The sequence below is a fragment of the Aethalodelphis obliquidens genome, unplaced genomic scaffold (genome assembly GCF_003676395.1).
Source record: "Aethalodelphis obliquidens isolate GAN/ISIS:26980383/991018 unplaced genomic scaffold, ASM367639v1 scaffold113, whole genome shotgun sequence".
Classification (NCBI taxonomy): Eukaryota; Metazoa; Chordata; class Mammalia; order Artiodactyla; family Delphinidae; genus Aethalodelphis; species Aethalodelphis obliquidens.
In genome coordinates this window covers 2993809-3014321 of record NW_020838057.1, presented here as the reverse complement: position 1 = coordinate 3014321, position 20513 = coordinate 2993809, and the positions used below count along the sequence as shown (strand labels likewise).

The window sequence follows — 20513 nt, the reverse complement described above, 5'->3', positions numbered from 1 at the left end:
CCCTCACCCCTGCCCCAGTGCCGTCCCTCTCCAGACAGATATGAAGCACAGTGAGGCAGAGCCCTTTATCCAGGGGAGGATAGATGGAGGACAGGTAGGCATCCTGGCAGCCAGATGGCGATGGGGCAGCTGCACATCTCCATCGTGTCCTGACAGGTGTGGCCATGCGTTCGTCTGTAGGAGGGAGGATGGGGTTAGTGGCTGCTCAGGACCCCTGCGTGTATCCCTGCATCCCAGGACCACCACCCAGGAGAAGGAGCCCTTTCCTCCCGCTTCAGTCCCTCACAATTGACTGACGCACTTGCTCATTGGCTCCTTCATTACTCCGTGCCCCGACTTGCGGCAGCGACTGTGCCTTTAACTCACCAGAACTCAATGGTACAAGGTGGGGAATGAGAGGCAAGGAAAGGCAGAGACGGAGAGACTTACACACAAAAAAGAGAGAGGGGGAGACAAATATGTCGAGGGAAGGATAGAGGCACAAAGATAAAAAAAGACAAACAGACACAGGGACAAAGAGAAAGACAGGCAGAGACAGAGAAGATGAAATGGGGGGAGAAATGACATAGGATGGGTTTGGCTCTGCACATCTTCTCAACTAATTTTGGTCCCAGAGGCAGAGAAAAGTGACCAGAGCCAGGACCTACAGGACCCTCTGTTAAAATCCAGTTCTCTGTCCCTCATGGGCTGGAATCACCTCACCCTACCATTATGGAGTCCTGTGTTTGGACAGGCCCGTTTTCCTTCTAAGAGGGGCCTACAGGCCGGTCAGCTTGGCCAGTTTCTGACAAGTGGTTCTAGCAGCAGAGGTCTACCCAGCTGTGTTAGACTTCTGGGCAAGGTAAAGTGTTCCCAAGGGTAATTTTAACCACAGGTGGTTATTTCTGCATTGTATGCCAAATTTTGTGTTAGCTCATGCTTCATCTATGCATAAACTGTTTCCTCATCTGAACCACAGAACATAGCATATGATTGGACTATTTTCAAAATTCTCACAAAAAAAGGGTATATTACTGTCCTTCTGGATGCATAGAAGGAAAGTTAATTCATCACCTATAAAGAATGTCTTAGGGCATTAGGATTTAATTCTTTTATGTAACCTCCATTTGAGAAACTGATTCAGTCACTCATCCATCCATTGTTTCACTTATCCATCCACCCACCCACCAACCTATCTATCCTCTCATCTATCTACTTACCCATCTGTCCAAACATCCATACAACCCCACATTCACCCATCTACCAGCATCAATCCCACCATATCCATCCATCCACCCACCCATCCATCAACCAATTTATCCAACCATCTAACCCTCATCTATCCATCCATCAATCCAACTACAGCCACCCATCCACCACCTATTTATCCATCAAGCAATTCATCCATTTATCCCTCTATCCACTCACCCATCCACCTCTCCACCCACAACTCCATCCACCCATCCATCCGTCAATCAATCCATCCACTCATTCATCAACCCAATCCATCCATCCATCCATCCACCCACCCACCGGATCCTCAACCTCTGACTTCCTGAGTTCACTCTTTGCTGGGGCATGCTAAGAACAAAGACACCAGGGACCCAGGCCTTACCCTCCAGGGGCTCCCTGTTGGGTGGGAGAGAAGTATCAGCACACACACATACAACACACAGTGATACAAGCAATAACAAGGGTCACTCAGACAATGTGAAGACCCAGAGAAAGGCACTGAAGTTCAGTTGGATCTGAAGACACCTGGAAGTTCAGTTGGATCTGAAGACACCTGGTAAGTTTTCTGAGTGGAGTGCAGACAACAAGGGCACCCCCAGTGTAGGTGAAGGCATGGACAGAGGCCAGTTGGTGTGAGACAGCCTGGCCATCGTGGACTGAGGGAGGTCATTCTAACTGCAGAGAAGGCAGGAGATGTGGGGCTGAGATGTGGCAAACACACACATAGCGAGTGGCTTGCATTTGACCAGAGGGCAACAGGGAGCCACAGCAGGTCTCTGGCGGAGGAGTGCACTCTGGAGAGTGCAACAGGTACCTCCCCTTTGGCAAGAGGTGGCACCTTTTGGGGCCTCAGTGTCCTCCCTGTGCTCCAGACCTCAGAGACTCTGTTACACTTGGAGGATTAAATGGGAAGTAGGACTCGGTGCACCTGAGGACTGGAGCACAGGGACGAATAATCTCCAAGTGTTGGTGGAGCTAAAGGTGACTCTCCAGCCCTCACGCACGTCTGAGGGCAGGGTCTCATTTGTCTCTCCTCAGTCTGCACCCATGCCAACTGTCTCTAGGTCTTCATCCTCTGGGTCTCTGCTAGTCTTTGCTTCTCTGCCTTCCAATCTTGACCTCTACCTGTCTCTCTCTCCCCATTGTCTCTGTCTCTGCACCTTTCCCTCTCCATTTCCATCTCTCCTTGATGTCTCTCCATCTCTCCCCTCTGTCCTTCCCTCCCTCCCTCCCTCCCTCGCACTACCTCTCCAGCTCTCCGTCTGTCTCTTCATCTCTCCCACTGTCCTTCAATCTCTCCCGCTGTCCCTCCATCTTCCCCCTGTCCCTCGGTCCCTCCACCTCTCCCCTCTGCCCCGCCCCGCTCCCCGCCTCCCCGCCCCTCACCTCGGGCTCACTCTTTGCTCGCACACGCCGCCCCAGGCCCGGCCTCGAGCGCGGCGAGCTGCAGGCGCACGCGGCGGGAGCCGGTGGCGGGCGGCTGGGGCGTGCGGGCGGCGGGGCGCGCTCCCCAGGAGCTGGGCGCGGCGCGCCGGCCGGCGGAGGAGGAAGCCGGCGCCGACCAGCGGCGGGAGAGCTTTCGCGCGAGGCGGGCGAGCGCCGAGGGCCGCAGGCCGTAGTCGCGCTCAAGCTCCTGGCGCGAGATCTCGATGTTGCCGGTGTACCAGAGGATCCAGCCGAGCAGGCTTAGGAAGACGAGCAACGCGCCCGAGTAGATGAGCAGGTCGCCGAAGTCGCGGCCGCGCACCTGCAACTGCGCGAACACGCCGGTCAGCAGCGCCGCCATGCCCGCCACGTCCATCGCCACGGCCAGCAGCAGCGCCAACCGGCAGCGGCCCAGGCCGGACGCGGGCACAGGCGCGCCCGCCGGCGGGGACGGTGCGCCGGGCGGGGGCCCCTGCGAGGCGCACACCGCTGACACCGCCGCCATGGACCTGCTCCACCGCAGCGGCTGGCTCCGACGGGGAGCGTTCCGCGTTCCGGGTGCGGCCCGGTCCGGGGCGGGGTCAGGGGACTGCGCCAGGTGTGCCCGGCACCCGCTTGGTCACCTGAGCTGGGCTGGGTGCGGACGGGCCCGGCCCGAGGGCGCCCTGGCCCTCAGAAGCCGAGGCTGGGGGCAGCTGGGCGCACAGATTAGTGCGGCCCAGGGCCCCTGCATCGTAAGGAGCCTGAAGCAGCGCATGGTGAAAATCCGGGGGGCTCTAATAGAGGCAGCAGGGCAAACCCCAACATTCCTGTTTGCTCAGATTTCTCCTGGGGCCTCTGGACTGTCAGGACTCGTTACGGCGAAGTCCAAGGGCACAGAGATGGGCCAGACAAGGCCCCTGCCCTCAAGGAGTTTCTGGACGTAATCACAACTCAAGGTGCCCTAATGGAGGTGACATAAAGCACCGTCATTCCTTCTGTTCACTTGGAGTCTCTCCAGGCCCTGTGCTGGTGAGGCTGAGGACTCAGAGGTATATCAGGCGAGGCTCCTGCCCCTTAAAGATGACCCTGACAACAGAAAATAAACTTCCCTAAAGTATAACGGGTGTGACATAGGGCGGAATGGAGGGGGAGAATAGGGCCGGAATCCGCGAGGCACAGGAAATAAGCTGGGCGAACAGGTATGCAGGCCCTAAAGAAACCAAGACCTTTCCCAGGCAAATCTCTTTTCCTCCAAACACACCTCGCCCTTAGAGGAAATGGGTGGCAGTCTGCGAGAAGGGTCCGCCCGGCTTCTCTCTAGACTCGAAATAGTGCAGGAGCTTAAGAGGACACTGGGGAGGGCGAATTGAGAGGGAGCTCCCGGGGTTAGCCGAAGGTTTCCGAACGTGGCCGAATGGAGACCGAGTGTTTCCGAAGAGATTCGAAGCGGGCATGGGCCAATAAGAGGAAAGCCGGCCGCCCTTCGGAAGAGTGTTGCAGGAGAGTTCCGAAAATGTCCGACCGAGCCTGCTGCCTTCGTCGGGAATAGCCGAGGGTCTACGAAGAACCTGGAAGCACCCGAAGTCCCTGTGTGGTTTAAATAGTTCACGCACTAACAAGTTCATTCATAAAACAAATGTTTATTGAGCACCCATCCTGTGCCAAGCTCTGAGTGGCAATATTGGAGAGAAGCCGTTGAGGAAGGGGACTTGGGACTTCTGGAAAGGGACACACTCGGAAATCCAGCCGTGGAGTTCCGAAAACACACGAAGGGCCCTCGGAACTGTACCAACTCCGCGTCGAGAACACGCCCTCGGGTCCGCAGCCGAAGAGTTCCGAAAGTCCCCGAACGGTTTGAGACTGACTGGAGGAAATAGCCGAACGAGCTGCCTCGGAGGCGGGCGGAAGGAGGCGGGGACAGGCGACGGCGCGCGCGTACCCTGAGAGGAAGCGGAAATGCGTGTTGCTATTAAAGGCGTTGCCCCGCCCCCCGCCTGCCTCTTTCCGTATCCGGCTGCCGCCACGAGAGGAGGTGAGTTGCGTCCGCGTGACCGCCTCTCGCGCCTGCCATCGGGTGTCTGTGCCCCTGCCTGCCTCTCTCACTGCGCCTCTCGCGCTCTTGGCTTCACCCCGGCCCTGCCGCCTTAGGTCGCTGTGGATTCTCATCTCTCGTCCCCCGCAGTTAGTCTCGGCCGGCCAGGTTAGCGCCGCCACCTTAGGCCGCCCAGCCCCGCCTGGCAAATTTCTAGGCGCCCTCGGCCCACGCGGTGCTCCCATTCGCCAGGTCCCCAAATGCAGCCTTCCTCTGTTGTCCGGCGTCGGCCTGCTGCGCCCCTGACGTTTTCCCGCGCCCCTTTCTCCGCAGCTGCCGCCATGTCCGCGCATCTGCAGTGGATGGTCGTGCGGAACTGCTCCAGCTTCTTGATCAAGAGGAATAAGCAGACGTACAGCACCGTAAGCGGGGCCCCGACGGCTGGGTCGGAGGGAGGGACCTTTACGATTGTTGTGCCCCCTTCCTCTTCACGACCGCGTTGCGTCCTTCTTCCCAGGAACCCAATAACCTGAAGGCCCGCAACTCTTTTCGCTACAACGGGCTCATTCACCGCAAGACTGTGGGCGTGGAGCCGGCGGCGGACGGCAAAGGGGTCGTGGTGGTCATGAAGCGGAGATCCGGTGAGCATTTGACCTGGTTGGGCCCAGGCAACAGACCCCCATCCGGGGCACGGGGCTGTAGTTTTTTACTGTCGGGCCGCGGGAGTGATTCTGCTATTGAATGGAGGATTCCTGGGGTCAGGACGTTTACCTGGGGGGCTGGTTCCTCTCCAAGCTAGCCCACCAGGTATGTGAGCTTATCATCTAAAAAGTGGAGAAATTAAAAGCACCTGAAGTCCGCTGGGTGCTTGTCAGGGTTAAATTACAGGGTTGCACGGTTTGATGATGTTTTCAGAATAAATCCTTGAAGCAGGTGGAAGTCTGTCTCCACCGGTGGGAAAATTCAGGTAAACAGATGGGGAGCCGCCTTCTGGCTCCCGCATAGGAAGTGACAGCTTGGGTCTGAAGCAGTAGTTTGGCTCCCATTCTGGCTTCAAGGACTCAGAATGGGGCGCTCAGCATCCCACTTCCCTGTGTCTCAGGCACAGACAGGCTCTTTTAGACTCTTAGAGGAGGTCAAGGGGAGGCAGGGGTGTGTCTTGGTAATAGCTGAGTCATGGTACCACACCCGCAACACTTTTGTTTGTAGATGGGCAGTGGGTTTTAACAGATAGGAATGAGCTTTTTCCCGGATCCCTGATTAGGACCGGTTTCTCTTTGGGTTCTGAGCCCTGTGTCCTGTTCACTGACAGCAGCAGCCACATCTGCTGCCTTCTGTTCTCAGGAGGAAGGCGGTTAACCTCCCTTCCCAGAAGCACAGACCCGGGAGCAACCAGTTGTTTATGCTTTTGGGCTTCTCAGGTTCCCACACTCTTGAGAACCCTGTCTGGTGCGCTGGGTCCCAAAAACTTTGCTTTCCCTTCTTGGATTGTTGGGTGGCTTTTCCTCGGCTGTCAGGAATCTGGTTGACCTGAGGAGGTAACATGGGCTCTCCTCTGGGGTCAGAAGGCTAACATCAAATCCCCAGTATGGTACAGGGACCTTGGCATCTGGGGGGAAACCCAGGAGCACAGGATCCTAGCCGGGACCCCATCAGCTCTTTGGCACAATAAAGGAGGTGTTTTCCTTTTTATCCTGGGCAGGGGAGTCCAACTCTACCTGTGCACAGGTGATGGGCAGGTGTTTTCCCCAGGACTCTTCTTACCCTGGTCCTCCTGTGGCTCCACATCATCCCAGCCTCACAGCTTGGCGTTTTAGACACTTGTTGCTGAGCGGGTAGCTAGGGCCCAGGAGGGTGCGGAAGGGAGAGGAGCCAGAGCTGCTTTCTGGGGAGCGCTCGCCACCTGGTCAGCATGGTGCCAAGTGCCCACCTCGCCCAGGCTCTCCTTGGAGTCACACAACTGTGCATGGGACCTTGGGCAAGGGAGTCTTGGTCCTTTTGCATCTGCTTCCACTTCTGTCCAGTGAGATGAACAGTGTTGTGTCTCAGGGGAGGAGGGGAGGCTGGGGAGGAGACGCCTATACAGGTGCAGGGCCTGGCCTGTGGTCGTCCTCGTCATTGTCCTGTAAGTTGATGCCTGGAGATGGGGCTGCCTCCCAGGCTCACATAGTCAGGGCACTCAGGTTCTCTGGGTGGGATTGTGCCCTCACCCCGGGGGTGGGCACCAAAGGTCCAGACCGTCTGACCCCTGGGGCTCCTCATCTCCCCACCCCACCAGGCCAGCGAAAGCCGGCCACTTCTTATGTGCGGACCACCATCAATAAGAATGCCCGGGCCACCCTCAGCAGCATCCGGCACATGATCCGAAAGAACAAGTACCGCCCGGATTTGCGTATGGTGAGTGGGGGCTGGAGAGCTGATGCCAGGTGGTGGAGGCAACTACACAGTGGGGACCCAGGGAGCCTGGCCAGTGCTGTGAAGGACGGCCCTCTGGTGACTGGAGCTGGACCTGCGCTCTGGGGAAGAGGGAACGTTGCCCATCTGGGAGGCATGTGGGGGTGGGGGGCACAGCTGGTGGGGTGGGTGACCTGAGGCCGCCTCGCCTCCCAGGCTGCCATCCGCAGAGCCAGCGCCATCCTGCGCAGCCAGAAGCCTGTGATGGTGAAGAGGAAGCGGACCCGCCCCACCAAGAGCTCCTGAGCAATCTGTCCCCTTCCCTAATGCAATAAAGCTGTCAGCTGACTTGCCGCAACCTCCTTGCCTTCCAGGCCATGTCCCCAGGGGCTCCCCTACCAGCCGGCAGCACACAGTCGTCCCAGTGTCTTGAGTCTGGAGGGACCAGGTCCAGGTGGGGGAGCTGAGCCCCAGCTTTTGTGTGTGTCCTTGGCCCATCGTTTCTGCCCATCACGGAGGGCTGGCGTTGGTGTGAATTTTTACATTCGACGCTCAGAGGTGATTGTCCAGTACCGCAAAAAAAGGAACTGCAGGTTAAGTAGAATCTAGAATCAGCATGATCTCACACTCTGCTGATGCGTGACAAAACTTCAAGAGAGACACTAAGTGGAAATTCTTGATTTTCTAACATTTAGTCTAAGGTTCCTGAGGGGTGGGCATCTAGACCAAGGGTCAGCGCAGCTTCTGTTTTGTATAGTTCTGTGGCCTGTGTCACAGCAGTGTTGGCAGTGTGGCCTTTGAAGGAGGAAGCATTTACAGTCTGGGTCTTTGCTGTCTGGGACCCCAGCCTCTTCCAGCCTGAGGCAGGCTGGCCCTCCCCTCCCACTGTGGGTCCTGGGGCAGCTCGGCCTCTCCAGGGGGCTCTGCAGGTGTGAAGTGAGCATCCTAGGACTTGGGGGTGGACAGGGCCTTCAGCATGCCTTGGCCTTTGGTCTGGGCCCAGAACTGCACTCACGGGCACCAGTGCAGCTCCTGAGTCCAGAAGCCTGTGGGACTCTGTCCACACTTGGGAGAGGGGGACATAAGCTGCACCCGCCACCCAGGAGGAAGGTGGCAGCCTCAGGCTTCCTGCCAGCAGGCATGTCCTTAAACAGCCGTTTATTGGTGAGGAGCCCACCTGGCCAAGTGTTTCTGCCTCCTGCTGCACTGGGGGTGAGCCCAGCGTCCCTGCAGCACCGTCCCTCACCTGCTTCCTGTTCTCAGCAGGTGACTGCCCTCCCCACTGCCCTCAGCTGCTCCTGACTGCTCCAGCGCAGCCTCTCTCCAGCCCTACCCCAGGCTGCACAGCTCTGTCTCCTCAGAGGTCTTTTCTGACCGCTGGGTCTAACGTCGGTTCTCCTAGTTGCTTCCTTGTGTTTATTACAACTGAGACGTGGTCCTTGTAGGCACTGCCACTGGGCACCTGCCTGGGTCCTTCTGCCAGCTCAGCTGCTAGCTGTGTGGCCTTGGGCAAGTAACTGGAGCTCTGCCTCTTGTCAGAATTAAGTGGGCTAAAGCAGTGGTCCCAAACCTCTTTGGCACCAGGGACTGGTTTTGTGGAAATCCATTTTTCCAGGGACTGGGGGAGGGAAATATGGTTCGGGCAGTAACGCGAGCCATGGGGAGCAGCAGATGAAGCTTTGCTTTCTGCCTGTCATCTGCTGTGCAGCCCAGTTCTAACAGGCTGCGGACCAGTATTGGTCCACGGCCCGGGGTTTGAGGACCCCTGGGTTAAAGAATGCAGGTAAGTGTGGTAATTAGCTGTTGGTGTAGCGTTTTAAGCCTATGACAAGCTGGATGGCGTCTCTAACTATTCAGATGGGCCTATGGCGTGCGTGTGTACACACATACGTACATACATGTACACTTGAGGAGTGGCTGTTTTCTCTGACTACCCCAGATGTGCCATGAAGCAGGTGTCATCCCCGCCTTACAGATGTAGAAACCGAGGCTCAGATGGGTAAAGGTCACCCACATCATTGCTCCTGGTGTGTTTCCTGTGCACCTATTATGTGCCAGCCATTATGCCATGGGCCAAGGATTCAGGTCTCTGCCATCCTGAGGACCCTGTGCAGAGATGACAACCCTGCCCCCACTTCACAGCTCTGTGCTGGGGCCCAGGAGCTCCACACACCTGGACAGTTCCTGACCCCCTTCCCACCCTACTGCCCACTCCAGCCTTCCTCAGTGGCTGTGAACGTGATCGCTTCCTGCCAAACCCTCTTCCTCCCCTGGAGCATCCACCCTCACCCCACTGGGGTCTGTCCTCAACCCAGGTGGAGTGGTATCCTTAGTTCCAGGTGGAACTTAGGCGACTTAACATCTGCTCAAAACCCTCCCACGGTTCGCATCCCACTCCGAGTGCAAGGCAGCCCCCTAGCCTTGGCTAGTCGGGCCCATCTTCACTCAGATGCCCAGCCCCTTGCTGTCCCCCACAGAACGCGGTTCTGCCTGGGAGCATCTGCACTAGCTGTTCCTCTGTCTGGAAGGTGCTTCCCCACAGGGAGCCAGGGCCTCTTACTCTCACATGTTGCTGGGCAGTGAGGTCTCTCCTGACCACTTGTCCCCTTTGGCCACCATCCAGGTTCTTAGTTCCCTGACCAGGGATCGAACCCGCGCCCCCTGCAGTGGAAGCACCAAGTCTTAAACTTCAGACTGCCAGGGAAGTCCCTCTTTTGGCCACTCTTAAAAATCAAAACCCACCCCCACACCGGCTTCATTTTTCTCCACAGCACTGAAGTCCATCTAGCGGGTGTGTCCTGTGAGGCAGTACTTAGCCTGGCACCCCAGCACACCACATGCACACAGCGCTGAGCATCTGCTCACCCAGGTGGCGGCCGGCCGTCAGATGGTGTCCCTCTCCTTGTCTGCCCCAGAGCCCTGCTCCTCTAGGCCCTTAGCCCATGTGGAGTCCGGCTGGTCACCTGAACCCCCAAGATAACTACCTCCCTCTGGGGCCTCAGTTTCCTCCTCATAACACAGCCTCACTCGGTCTCTGGACCTCTAGCCCTGCGGGTGGCCAGGCCATCAAGGGTGGCTGGGCTGGGGATGCCACGCCAGGGCTCTGGGTGGCACTTCAGTGAGGGGGACCAGGAGAGGGCTGCTGGGAGGGAGCAGGTCTCAGCTGCCCATCTCCCTCCTGGGGGAGGAGAGCTTGGCGGCAGGTGTGGTTTGTGTGGGGGGCCATCTATGCACACTTTGTTTTCTCGCAAGTGATGTATGTTGGCGTGGAAATTGGAAAAGCAAATAAAGAATACAAGATTTAAAAAATCATAAATACCCAGACACATCATAGTAAAAACGCTGAATCTGGAAAGCGTGAGAAGAGCACCTCACGTGCAAGGGAACTGCAGTAAGACTAACTGCTGGCTTCTCGACAGGAACAGTGGGGCCAGGAGGCAGTGAGATTACAGGCAAGTGCCCAGAGATGCCCGCACCCTTCCCGTCCCCCACCACCCACAGCATCCCCCTCCAGTTCCACATCTGCCAGTTCCTACGCTTGCGTGAGTCACTATCTCTGCACCTCAGTTTCCCTACAGATGAAACAATAAGGTTGTTTCAAGCGTCTGATTCCTCAGGGCTCCGCGATGCAGAGATCTTGGTTTAGTTTGCTGCTGTTGTCTCCAGTACTAATCCGGGGAATGTCTGCAGAGAGTGTAGGGCGCACCCTTGGCAGCTACCCCGCACAAGGTCACTCCGAGCAGTGGAAACTCAGGGCTGAGACGTGCTCTGTTCGTGGGAAGGACTGGCCTTGATTATAGTTCCATCTTCACGGATACCTCAGATACATCAGGGCTCCATCACTTCTCAACCTCTGTGTCTGTGACACGTGCATATGAATAGACCTTACTTCCTAAGGTCCTAGTGGTTAAATGTGCAGAAAGCTTGTAACATGGCCGGCCGGGACAAGCCCACAAATCTTCCTTGCATGAATGAACAGTTTATTATAAATTATCTTGAGCAGATGGACTCAAAACAATCACAAATGTCTTCCCATGTCTATAACTATTTGCACACAAAACAATGCTCGTGTTTTTCCGAGCACTTTGAGGACAAATCCACACACGCTAGTGCCCGTGTCTCCCAGTCTACATGAGTTCTGTGAATACACCGCTGTGTCCTCTGCTGCATTCCCTCCAGGCTGTTTCTTCCCAGTCCAGGAATTTTAAAAATCTCTTTGTTTCTCTTGTAGTCATTTGCTGTAATAAAATCTATTCTTTAAAGTCTTTAATTATGAAAATGACATGAGCACGTGGTTTGGAGACATGCAAGGAGCCCAGGATCCCAGCCCCGGATCCGACGATGCCGCCTGGCATGTGGGATCTTAGTTCCCTGCCCAGATATTGAACGCGTGCCCCCTGCGGTGGAAGTGCAGAGTCCTCACCACTGGACCGCCAGGGAAGTCCCTTGTGTTTCATCTTGAAAACTGTTCACAATCATCCACCTGTGGGCCTTGAGCACCCCAGGCCTGCTGAGTTCACCCTGACTGTATGTCACCCCCGTGGCCCTTGGCCAGGTTCTCACAGCAAAACCAGCACGTTTGTTTCAGTACCTTCGCTTAGTGTAGCATTTATGGAGGAGATGCACCCAAGGGTGGGGGGGGGGGGACACTATTGTCTTCACGATTTCTGTGTAACCCCAGAACTGTTGTAAAAAAAGTCTTTTAAAGATAGACTAAGATAGTGTTCACCTCTCAGGTTGAGAAACACCCAGAAGTTGGGTAAAAATCAAAGTGCACTTATTAAGGCCATTGTGGGGGGGGATGGGCACACTTACGTCACTGACAGCGTCAATTGGTACAAACCCACGGGGAACAGTTTGGCCATGTCTGTACAGAATTACAAATGAATGTGCCCTCTGGCACGGGGATGTCACTTGAAAAGGTTGACTCTGTTCCTTGTGTGCCGTGGGATCCATGCACAAAGGTCATTCCTTCCAGCTCAGTGTGACATACATTAGGGCACAGCTGAGGGCAGGGAAGGGCTGTGAGTGCTGCAGGACAGATGGCCAAGATGTGCTAAGTCAAAAAACTCAGGTGCGACGTGCTGTGTTATACACAGATGAAACGCTGGACGTAAAAGAATATGGTTTATGGGAATTCCCTGCCGGTCCAGCAGTTAGGACTCCACGCTTTCACTGCCGAGGGAGCGGGTTCAATCACTGGTTGTGGAACTAAGATCCCACAAGCAGCATGGTGTGGCCAAAAAAGAAAAAGAAAATATGTTTAAATTTGCTTACGTTTGCATAGAATTTCCCCAGAAAAATACACATGAACCTGCTGACACTGGTTGTCCCTGATTAAGGGAATTGGGTGTGGGGAGATGGGAATGAGAGGGAGCCGTTTCACTGAAGAAGCTCTTGTTAACTTTAAAATTAAAACAAGTCAAGTCTTTGCTTGCCTTTTTTTTTCTTAAGTCTGTTTTTGAATGGGTAACATGCACATGGTATTCCAAGCTCTCCTTTCTTGGGACAGTATTTGCAGGTGCTAATGTAACCTTCTGGAGGCATTCGATGAATATGCAAGCAAATACACATCCTATTTACTTATTTATTTTTGTCTGCGTTGGGGCTTCGTTGCGGTGCACAGGCTTCTCATTATGGTGGCTTCTCTTGTTGTGGAGCACAGACTCTAGGCGGGAGGGCTTCAGTAGTTGTGGCATGTGGGCTCAGTAGTTGTGGCTTGCAGGCTCTAGAGCGCAGGCTCAGTAGTTGTGGCGCACAGGCTTAGTTGCTCCGTGGCATGTGGGACCTTCCCGGACCAGGGCTCGAACACGTGTCCTCTGCATTGGCAGGCAGATTCTTAACCACTGCGCCACCAGGGAAGTCCCACATCCTATTTAAAACAAAATTAAAACAAACAAAAAAGAACAGAAATGGTAGCGTATCTTGTACAGCATTTGCATGTTGCTCTTTCTCACATATTTTGGAGATTGGTCCATATCTCAATGAGCTTCTTCATGTTGTTAAAATTCTGAAATATAGCAGACACAGAGAAAAGCATACAAAACACATTTATACACTTCCCTCATGGGCTCCCTACTGGCTTGAGGTAACCAGTATCCTGAGCTGTAGGGAAACAATCTTCTTGCTTTTACAGCTTTACCGCCAAGGTATGTGTGTTTAGCAGCACAGCTTGGTTTTGACGGTTTTGGAATTGTGTGCGAAGGCATTCAGACTATGGGTCTCCTGTGACTTGCTTGTTAGGCTGATGTTGTTTTCCACGCTGCTGGAAGTAGTGATGGTCCACTACTTTTGTGTTGTATAGTATTGCTCCTTGAATATACAAGCATGTTTATACTGCTTGCAATTAGGACAAATGTGGTTTTGCAGCCTAAGGTACATGTGCAAGAAGGCTGAGTAATGAGATACTACTGCGTCCCCACGTGACTTTTACCATTTCACGCTCCTGCCAGGGTCGCCCTGTGGACCAGGAGAGTATCCGTGGCTCTGCATGTGGCGTTGTCAGATCTTATCATTGTGGCAAGTTTCATGGGAGCATAGTGGTCTCAACTTGGGTTTACACTGCACTTTCCCCATCACTAGTGATGACGGGAATCTTTGCATGTGCTTGGTAGTCGTTGGGATTTCCCCTTTTGTGAAGCATTCGTGCAAATGCTTTTGCCAACTTTTGTGTTGTTTCTTACTGATTTGTAGGAGCTCTTTATACATGTTTGGATTTGTCCATTTCGATTGCATACAACCCCACTGACTTGTCCCACTGACTTGTCTTTCATTCTCCTTTAGATAAACAGAAGTCCTTGATTTAAAAAGTTAAATCAACTTCTCTTAGATATACTTTACACAAAGTAAAATACACCTATTTTAAGTATATACTTTATAAGTTTTGACATAATTATGCACCCATGTGACCCCCACCATAATTGGGATTTGGAATGTACTCATCACACCCAAAGCCTTCCCACACCCCTGTACACTTTATCCTACTTATCTCAGACAGCCAGTGATCTGCTTTTGGCCCTTAGTGACTAACTTTGCCTGTTCTAGAATTTCATAGAAATGGAATCAAGTATTTTGTACTCTTGCGTATATGGCTTCACTCAGCATGTTATTTTGTGTATCAGTGTTTAGCTAAGTAGTATTCCACTGTGTGAATTCACAATTCCTTTACTCATTCATCCATTGGTGAACATGTGGGTTATATTTCCAGGCTTTGCTGATTACAAAGGAAGCAACTGTGAAAACTGGCATACCAGGCTTTCCTTTCTCTGTATTTTATAATCATTTTTGACACTGTGTCCTAAGGCCCGGCACAGAGCCTGACAGAGGGCGACAAAATCTTTGGCCTCCCCATCTGTGCCTTTGCTGGTTTCTGCCAAGGCCGACCACTCCCTACTCTCCCACCAGCCGAGAACCCCGACACTTGTCCGGGTCTGCGGCCCTTACCTGACTCTCCATAACAGTCCAAGAGGTACGACGACCAGCAGGTCTGCCCTCCTGCAGATGAAGGAACAGGGCAGGGAGAAGGGCCATGCCGCAGGGGTGCATGCAGGAAGCTGACCTGCGCCGCCGGGTCTCCCGCCCCCACCCCTGGAGTGAGGGCAGAACCTGTGACCACGCTGGGACATGTTCCTGCAGTCAAGTTATCACCCGGGGCTCATCAGCTTCATCTAAGCAACTGGGTCCCACAAAAGGGGGCTGTGGGGTGAGAACCCTGGCAGCTTCTAGGAGCTGGGGATAGCCCCAGGCCCTATGACTCCAAGAAACTGAATCCCGCCAGCTTTGAGTTTGAAGAGGACCCGAGAAAGGAACGTGCCCAGTGGATCCTCAACTTCACTTCTGAAACCTGAGCAGCGACCAGCCCGTCACACCAACTTCCAACCAACACAAATTGTAAGACAGGTGTCTCCTCAGGCCTGGGATTTGTGATATATGATACAGAAATCCACAGGAACATGTTCTGTTGGCTAGAGCGGGATCAAGTGCCCCAGCGCACGGCAGACAGACGGAGCTCCCACACCCACTGCCCAGCCTCTATGCCCATTTCAGGAGAACAAGGGCAGGAGAGATCAGCAGCAGGCCCGTGCCTGGCACTGCACCCCTCAGACAGAGGGCGTCTCTGACTCCAACAGGAGGCCCGCTGAGCTGAGAGACCTGTGCTCAGCCCACGTGAAGACTCGGGCTGGGGCGCCCACTGCTCAAAGCCAGGGTGGTGGAGGCAACAACAGCTGCTTTTCCAACTTTATTTAGAAAAACAAATCCAGGTCCGAGTGCCCCCGTGCCCTCCCCCACCCCAGCCATAACTTAAATAACTTAGAGACAGAGTTGGGGGCAGGTGGGTGGCGGGTGGGAGAGGGAGGGAGGAGAGCCCACTACAGCCGCCGCAGCGCCCGCTTCTTGTCCGTCTTTTTCTTGGCTGCCAGCTTCTTATCACGCTCACCCGCGTGCTTCTTGGCCATGGGCCCCTCGACCCCTCCTGGGCCCCCAGGGGCCATGGGGTCAGCGGTGGAGGCCACAGCCCCGCTGGCCAGGGACCGGCTGGCCTCGGCCCTGCCGCTGCTGGGCCCACCTGCGCCCCCGTGGATCTCTGTGAGCAGGCGTGCGCGGGCGGCATACTCCTCGTAGTTCTCCAAGAGCAGGCGGCCCGCCTCCTCGTTGAGGGCAGACTCGGGGTTAGGGTGGATCAGCAGGCACTTGATGGTCTGTGGGGAGAGCGCCAGGGTCAGGGGGGGCCGGTCCCCCAAGCCTCACACGTCCGGCCTTGTGGCCTCAACTCCCAACACCGCTCCCCCAGATGGCACATGTGTGCAGGCACCGTGATCAGTGACTCGCCCCAGGTCATTCAGGAAGTGAGGGGGGACTTCCCTGGTGGCACAGTCATTAAGAATCCACCTGCCAATGCAGGGGACATGGGTTCGAGCCCTGGTCCGGGAAGATCCCATATGCCGTGGAGCAACTAAGCCCGTGCGCCACAACTACTGAGCCTGCGCTGTAGAGCCCGTGCTCTGCAACAAGAGAAGCCACTGCAATGAGAAGCCTGCGCACCACAACGAAGAGTAGCACCTGCTGGCTGCAACTAGACAAAAGCCCGTGCACAGCAACGAAGACGCAATGCAGCCAAAAAAAAAAAAAAAAAAAAAAAAGGAAGCGAGGGGGACAACTTAGAAACTAGCAACTAGACAACTAGCTCTACATTACACTACAGGAAGATGCTTAAAGCTACAGCTATCGCTGGCTTTAACAGGAATCTCAAGGGCAGAGGCACAAATCCTGGCTGGGCAAGCTGTTAATACCCAAGAGAAAGGCACCAGGGCATAAACAGAGACTGATGCCCGAGGACAGTCGAGAGTGGTCCAGGAAGGAAGTGAGTCTTCAATATTCCTTAATCTGCCCATTTTAACTGCAGAGTAAATCGAGGCCGAAAGGTGTGACCAGCCAGCCCCCAATGGACCATTCTAAGAGGAGTCTACCCAGACAGCTGTGGCCCCTAAGCCGTGTTTGTTTTACCTCCACTTTGATTCTAAAAGGGAACGCAGAGCACCCCAGGAACCCAGAACTTGTCTGGCCTTGAGCAGGTGAAATGCTCTCACGTGTAAATGGGGGCAGTAACAAGTACTCCCCAAAGCACCTGGCCCAACACACATCACTGATAATCATGAGGGACCAGCATCACACCCTAATTCTGACAACTGCACCCCACAACCAGAGGCCTGACTGCCCGCCTTTCCCACAGCTGCCCTCCCATGGCTGAGCCTGGCCTGGGCCCCGCACTGCAGGCCCTAGGGATTGTTGGGGACACTTGGGAGTTATTCTGTGAGCTCATCTCTGATGTTGCTGGCAGCCACCACTGACACTCCAGGGAGAGGAGGAAAAGGTTTGGGGTCTGTTTACCTTGGTGCTCAATCCTCCCCCCGGGCCCTGCAGGAAACCCCAATTCCCAGTCCTCCCTACCAACTGCCCCAGGGGCTCATTAGAAATTCAGTGTTTGTTTTTTTAAATTTCACCTTGTGGGAGGGGTGGAGAGGCATCAGGTGACCTACATGCTTTAAGTGGCCTATGGGGACCCTGGAGCACCAGAGTAGTCTGGCTGTCTCCACCTTAGCTTGGCTGAGGTGGGCCTGGATGGTTCTCCGCGGGGTGGTCCCTGCTGCACGATGTGCAGCAGCTTCCCTGTCTCCACCCAGTAGGTGCTGGTAGCACCCCCAGGTGTGACAATTAAAAATGTCCCCAATGGAAAAAAAAAAAAAAATGTCCCCAATGGAACAAAACCACCCCTGGTTGAGGAACGATGGAATGACAATGGTGATGGTTGTACAAGCTGTGACTACTAAAAAACACCAATGAACTGTACGCTGTAGGATACTGGACAGTCTATCTTCGCCCTAACCAGACGCTTGACTTGTACCTGTCAGAACACCGTCCTGCTACACAAACCATCACTTGTTCCACAGCAAAGGTAGCTGGGCACTGCCAACCCTTCCAGAAAAGCTGGAAATCTGGATTCTTATGTAGAAGCCCCAACCAGTTCAGTGTTGACTTTAGAAGAGAAACAAGGCTCCGTGGCTTGGACATCACTGGGATGCGTCCAGGAGGGAGGCCCAGGCCCAGGCAGAACTCACCAGCAGCACGTGCCGGATGCCCAGCTCAGCTGTCCAGTCCCTCTTGAGCACGTTGACGCAGATCTCACCATTGGCGCCCACATTTGGGTGGAAGATCTTGGTCAGGAAGTAGCCCTTGGGCGGGGAGGCAGGAAAGTCCTTCCCCAGCAGGAGTTTCATGCGGAAGAGGCCTCCGGCGTATGGGGTCCCCTCTGGAATGCAGGGAGGGGGACAGTGTCAGGAGGCGCAGGCCTTCCAGGCACCCCCAAAACCAGTCTCCACGGTCTGGCTGCGAGGCAAGTGCCCCACCGCCTCCTCCACCAGACGGGGGGTTCTCGAGAGGAAGACAGGCCCAGGTTCCCAGGGGGCCACAGGCACCACCCCCAGCTCAGAGTAAACCCCCTGACTGGTGGTCCCCACCCACGGATCCCTCTTCACTCCCAAGTGAAGGCACAGCACACCCTTCCCAAGAGGCACAGACACACGTGCCCACTCAGCTCCTAGGAAAAACATCTATTTGGAAGCTTCTCAGGCAAATGTCAGGACAGTTCTGTCCACTCCGTGGTCTTCCCTGCCGCAGCAAACACTGGGAGTTGTTCCAGACTCATGGCTGTTCCTCATGCCCCAGCCCCCACGTCCCACCCATCATAGCCTGGGCAGCTGACCTCCAGGTCCACTCCTGAATCTGAGCCCACCTCCAAGTCCAGCGGAACCACTTCTCTCACCTGATGGATGCCCATGGTCAGCGGCTTCCTGACCGGCCTCCAGATTGTATCCCCACCCTCACTGAAGTCAAAGTGAAGTCTGAAGCGACCCACTGGCCCGGCTTTAAACCTTCCAAAGGCTTCCTTTCCAAACTCCTTTAAAAGAGGTCTACAAGCCCTAAAAGATCTGTTCCCTATAAGCTTCACAAGTCTTTTTTCTTCTGTTCCTCAGGAAGTCTTCCCTGACCCCCTCCCCACAAGTTCAACTCCAGACTAGGTCCTTCATCACACTCTTCACTTATAAAAATTCAACTAATAACTTAAATGTAGTGCACGTGAAACAACCTGCTAAGCCACTATGCAAGATCAAACGGTCCCCTGTAGTTATTTGGTTATTACTGTTATCTCCCTGAAAGCCTGCATTTGTTCTCTGCTTGGTCCCCAGAGAGCCTAACACTGGCGGCAGGAAGGAGTTTGAGATGATCCAGCCTCCCCTCCAGGCCTTTGCTGACACTTCTCCCCACCTGGCATCCTCTTCCCAATCCCACTTAATTCCTACCCATACTTCAGGATGGAGGAAACACCCAAACCCAGGTAAGGCCCCATTATATGCTCTCCTGGCCCCCAGAATTTTTCTCACAACACTTACGGGGAAAGTATATACAATTACTTGTCATTTCTAGTGTCCTGCCCTGCATACTGTGAGCACCATGTGTAACAGGTGTGCCTGTCATGTCTACCCTTGCGTCCTCAGGGTCTGGCAGTCCACCTTACAGTGGGAGCCTCCTATCCTTGCTCTAAGATTGACGGAGATCTAGGAAGTGCACCCCTCCCTCTCATTCCCACACTCACCAGGGCCCTCGATGGTGACCTGCAGGTCAGTGAGGTCCTCCTCATTGGGAAAGACCTTGATACCATCAGGTGGGTCAGCTGTCAGTGTCGTCACCTCCTTGTACACCAGGCGGATGATATGGGGGGGCAGGTTCTCCACGTTGGAGTTCTAGGTATGGAGACAAGGGGGTGAGCCACGGGCAGAGCCAGGGCCTGGTGCCTCCTGCAGGATCTAGGATGCAGTGGCACCCTAGTCTTACTCCTGCAGTCCCAGGCTGTCAATCACCCCGAGCTCCCAGAACCCCCAACCCAGGATGCTTCAGGCGACCGCCCCAAGCTGATCTCCCACTAGAAATAGGGCGGATTGCCGAGGGCTTGCGGATGACTCCACCTTCCCCAGAAGACCCCAAAGCCCGCTCGTAGCTCCGCAAGGTCCCCGAATGATTCCGGGCAGGCCCGAGGCCTATGCCGGTCCCCCTTCCCCACCTAATCTTGGTTAAGACCACCCTGGAAACCCCAACTCGAGCCTGGATACGGCGGCGGAGCGTCGTTGTTCCCGAAACACCCACGGGCGGGCCAAAAAGCCCGGAGCTCGGCCGGGCCCTCCCCTCCCGCCCCGCCCCGCCTACAGGAAGGCCCCTGGGCCCATCTCAGGCCCGGGATACCCAGGTGGGCCCTCCAATCCCCCAAGCCGCCCGCGAGAGGCTCCTGAGACCCCACCTCCTCCTCTGGGGGGGGCCCAACCACCCCTCCCAGGCCTGGACGCCTAGCTCACCATGACTGCTGCCGGCCGGGGGCGGGTCCCCCCGGCCCCCTTCCTGCGCTCTCCGGCCGCCGGCCGGGGCGGGGGGCCCAACTGCTGCCGCTGCGGCCCTAGCGAGGCCCCGGCGGCCCCGCTCTGCTCCCCGCTGCCTCCGACGCCCGCCGCGAACCGCACCGCACCTCCACCCGCCCCCAGTGCCCGGCCGCACTAAGCCTGTCGCGCGCGCACCGCCGCCCTTTTATATCCGCCCACAGGCCGCGCCCCCTCGCGGGCCCCTCTCGCCGTGCCTCGACCCGTGACGTCAGCGCGCACGGCCCTCGGCGTTCGACGAGCTCGCTCCCTTCCAGCAAGCTGCAGGCCGAAGTTGGGGAGGGGGCGCTCGGCGGGCCGGCCAATGGGGGTACGCGGTGGTCGGGGAGGGATCCGGGAGGATGGAGTGGCGGAGAAAGGGAAGTAGAGCGGGAGAGGACGTGAAGGGCGACGCAACCGCTGATTGGCCCATTTGAATGAGACGCTGGCGCACGCGCGTGCCCCGACGCCCAGGAGATCACTCACGCGACTAACGGTCGGCCGTG

The 20513-nt window shown here is 55.6% G+C and overlaps 4 protein-coding genes across 5 annotated transcripts in view; 2 read left to right on the top strand and 2 right to left on the bottom strand.

Moving 5' to 3' along the window:
• Positions 1 to 46: 46 nt before the first annotated feature.
• On the bottom strand, positions 47 to 3219 carry TMEM238 (transmembrane protein 238). Its single transcript, XM_027097439.1, has 2 exons — positions 2599 to 3219; positions 47 to 174 (listed from the first exon to the last, which is right to left on the bottom strand). Exon 1 carries the CDS (start codon positions 3140 to 3142, stop codon positions 2606 to 2608), a length of 537 nt encoding a protein of 178 aa, XP_026953240.1. The 5' UTR covers positions 3143 to 3219; the 3' UTR covers positions 47 to 174; positions 2599 to 2605.
• Positions 3220 to 4612: 1393 nt separating this feature from the next.
• Positions 4613 to 7403, top strand: RPL28 (ribosomal protein L28). 2 transcript variants are annotated; one of them, XM_027097440.1, is made up of 5 exons: positions 4613 to 4651; positions 4985 to 5073; positions 5169 to 5292; positions 6930 to 7048; positions 7262 to 7403. In XM_027097440.1, exons 2-5 carry the CDS (start codon positions 4993 to 4995, stop codon positions 7349 to 7351), a joined length of 414 nt encoding a protein of 137 aa, XP_026953241.1. In that variant the 5' UTR covers positions 4613 to 4651; positions 4985 to 4992; the 3' UTR covers positions 7352 to 7403. The 2 variants fall into 2 exon arrangements, with proteins under 2 accessions (XP_026953241.1, XP_026953244.1); XM_027097443.1 differs by lacking the exon at positions 4613 to 4651 and adding an exon at positions 4801 to 4819.
• A 7865-nt stretch (positions 7404 to 15268) lies between these two features.
• On the bottom strand, positions 15269 to 20316 carry UBE2S (ubiquitin conjugating enzyme E2 S). The gene is made up of 4 exons (XM_027097427.1): positions 19951 to 20316; positions 19197 to 19344; positions 17662 to 17852; positions 15269 to 15744 (listed from the first exon to the last, which is right to left on the bottom strand). Exons 1-4 carry the CDS (start codon positions 19951 to 19953, stop codon positions 15415 to 15417), a joined length of 672 nt encoding a protein of 223 aa, XP_026953228.1. The 5' UTR covers positions 19954 to 20316; the 3' UTR covers positions 15269 to 15414.
• ZNF628 (zinc finger protein 628) overlaps positions 18802 to 20513 on the top strand; it is a 62044-nt gene continuing 60332 nt past the window's right edge. Inside the window, exon 1 of the mRNA XM_027097425.1 lies at positions 18802 to 18938. The gene's annotated coding sequence lies outside the window, so the exon portion shown is untranslated. The remainder of the gene's footprint in view (positions 18939 to 20513) is intronic.

Coding starts and splice junctions, on each gene's coding strand:
- UBE2S (XM_027097427.1), bottom strand. Junction 17,853..19,196: donor GGTCACCATCGAGGGCCCTG/GTGAGTGTGGGA, acceptor CCTGCATTCCAG/AGGGGACCCCATACGCCGGA. Junction 15,745..17,661: donor GCATCCGGCACGTGCTGCTG/GTGAGTTCTGCC, acceptor CTCTCCCCACAG/ACCATCAAGTGCCTGCTGAT.
- TMEM238 (XM_027097439.1), bottom strand. CDS start 3,142: ATGGCGGCGGTGTCAGCGGTGTGCGCCTCGCAGGGGCCCCCGCCCGGC.
- RPL28 (XM_027097440.1), top strand. CDS start 4,993: ATGTCCGCGCATCTGCAGTGGATGGTCGTGCGGAACTGCTCCAGCTTC. Junction 5,074..5,168: donor ATAAGCAGACGTACAGCACC/GTAAGCGGGGCC, acceptor CCTTCTTCCCAG/GAACCCAATAACCTGAAGGC. Junction 7,049..7,261: donor ACCGCCCGGATTTGCGTATG/GTGAGTGGGGGC, acceptor CTCGCCTCCCAG/GCTGCCATCCGCAGAGCCAG.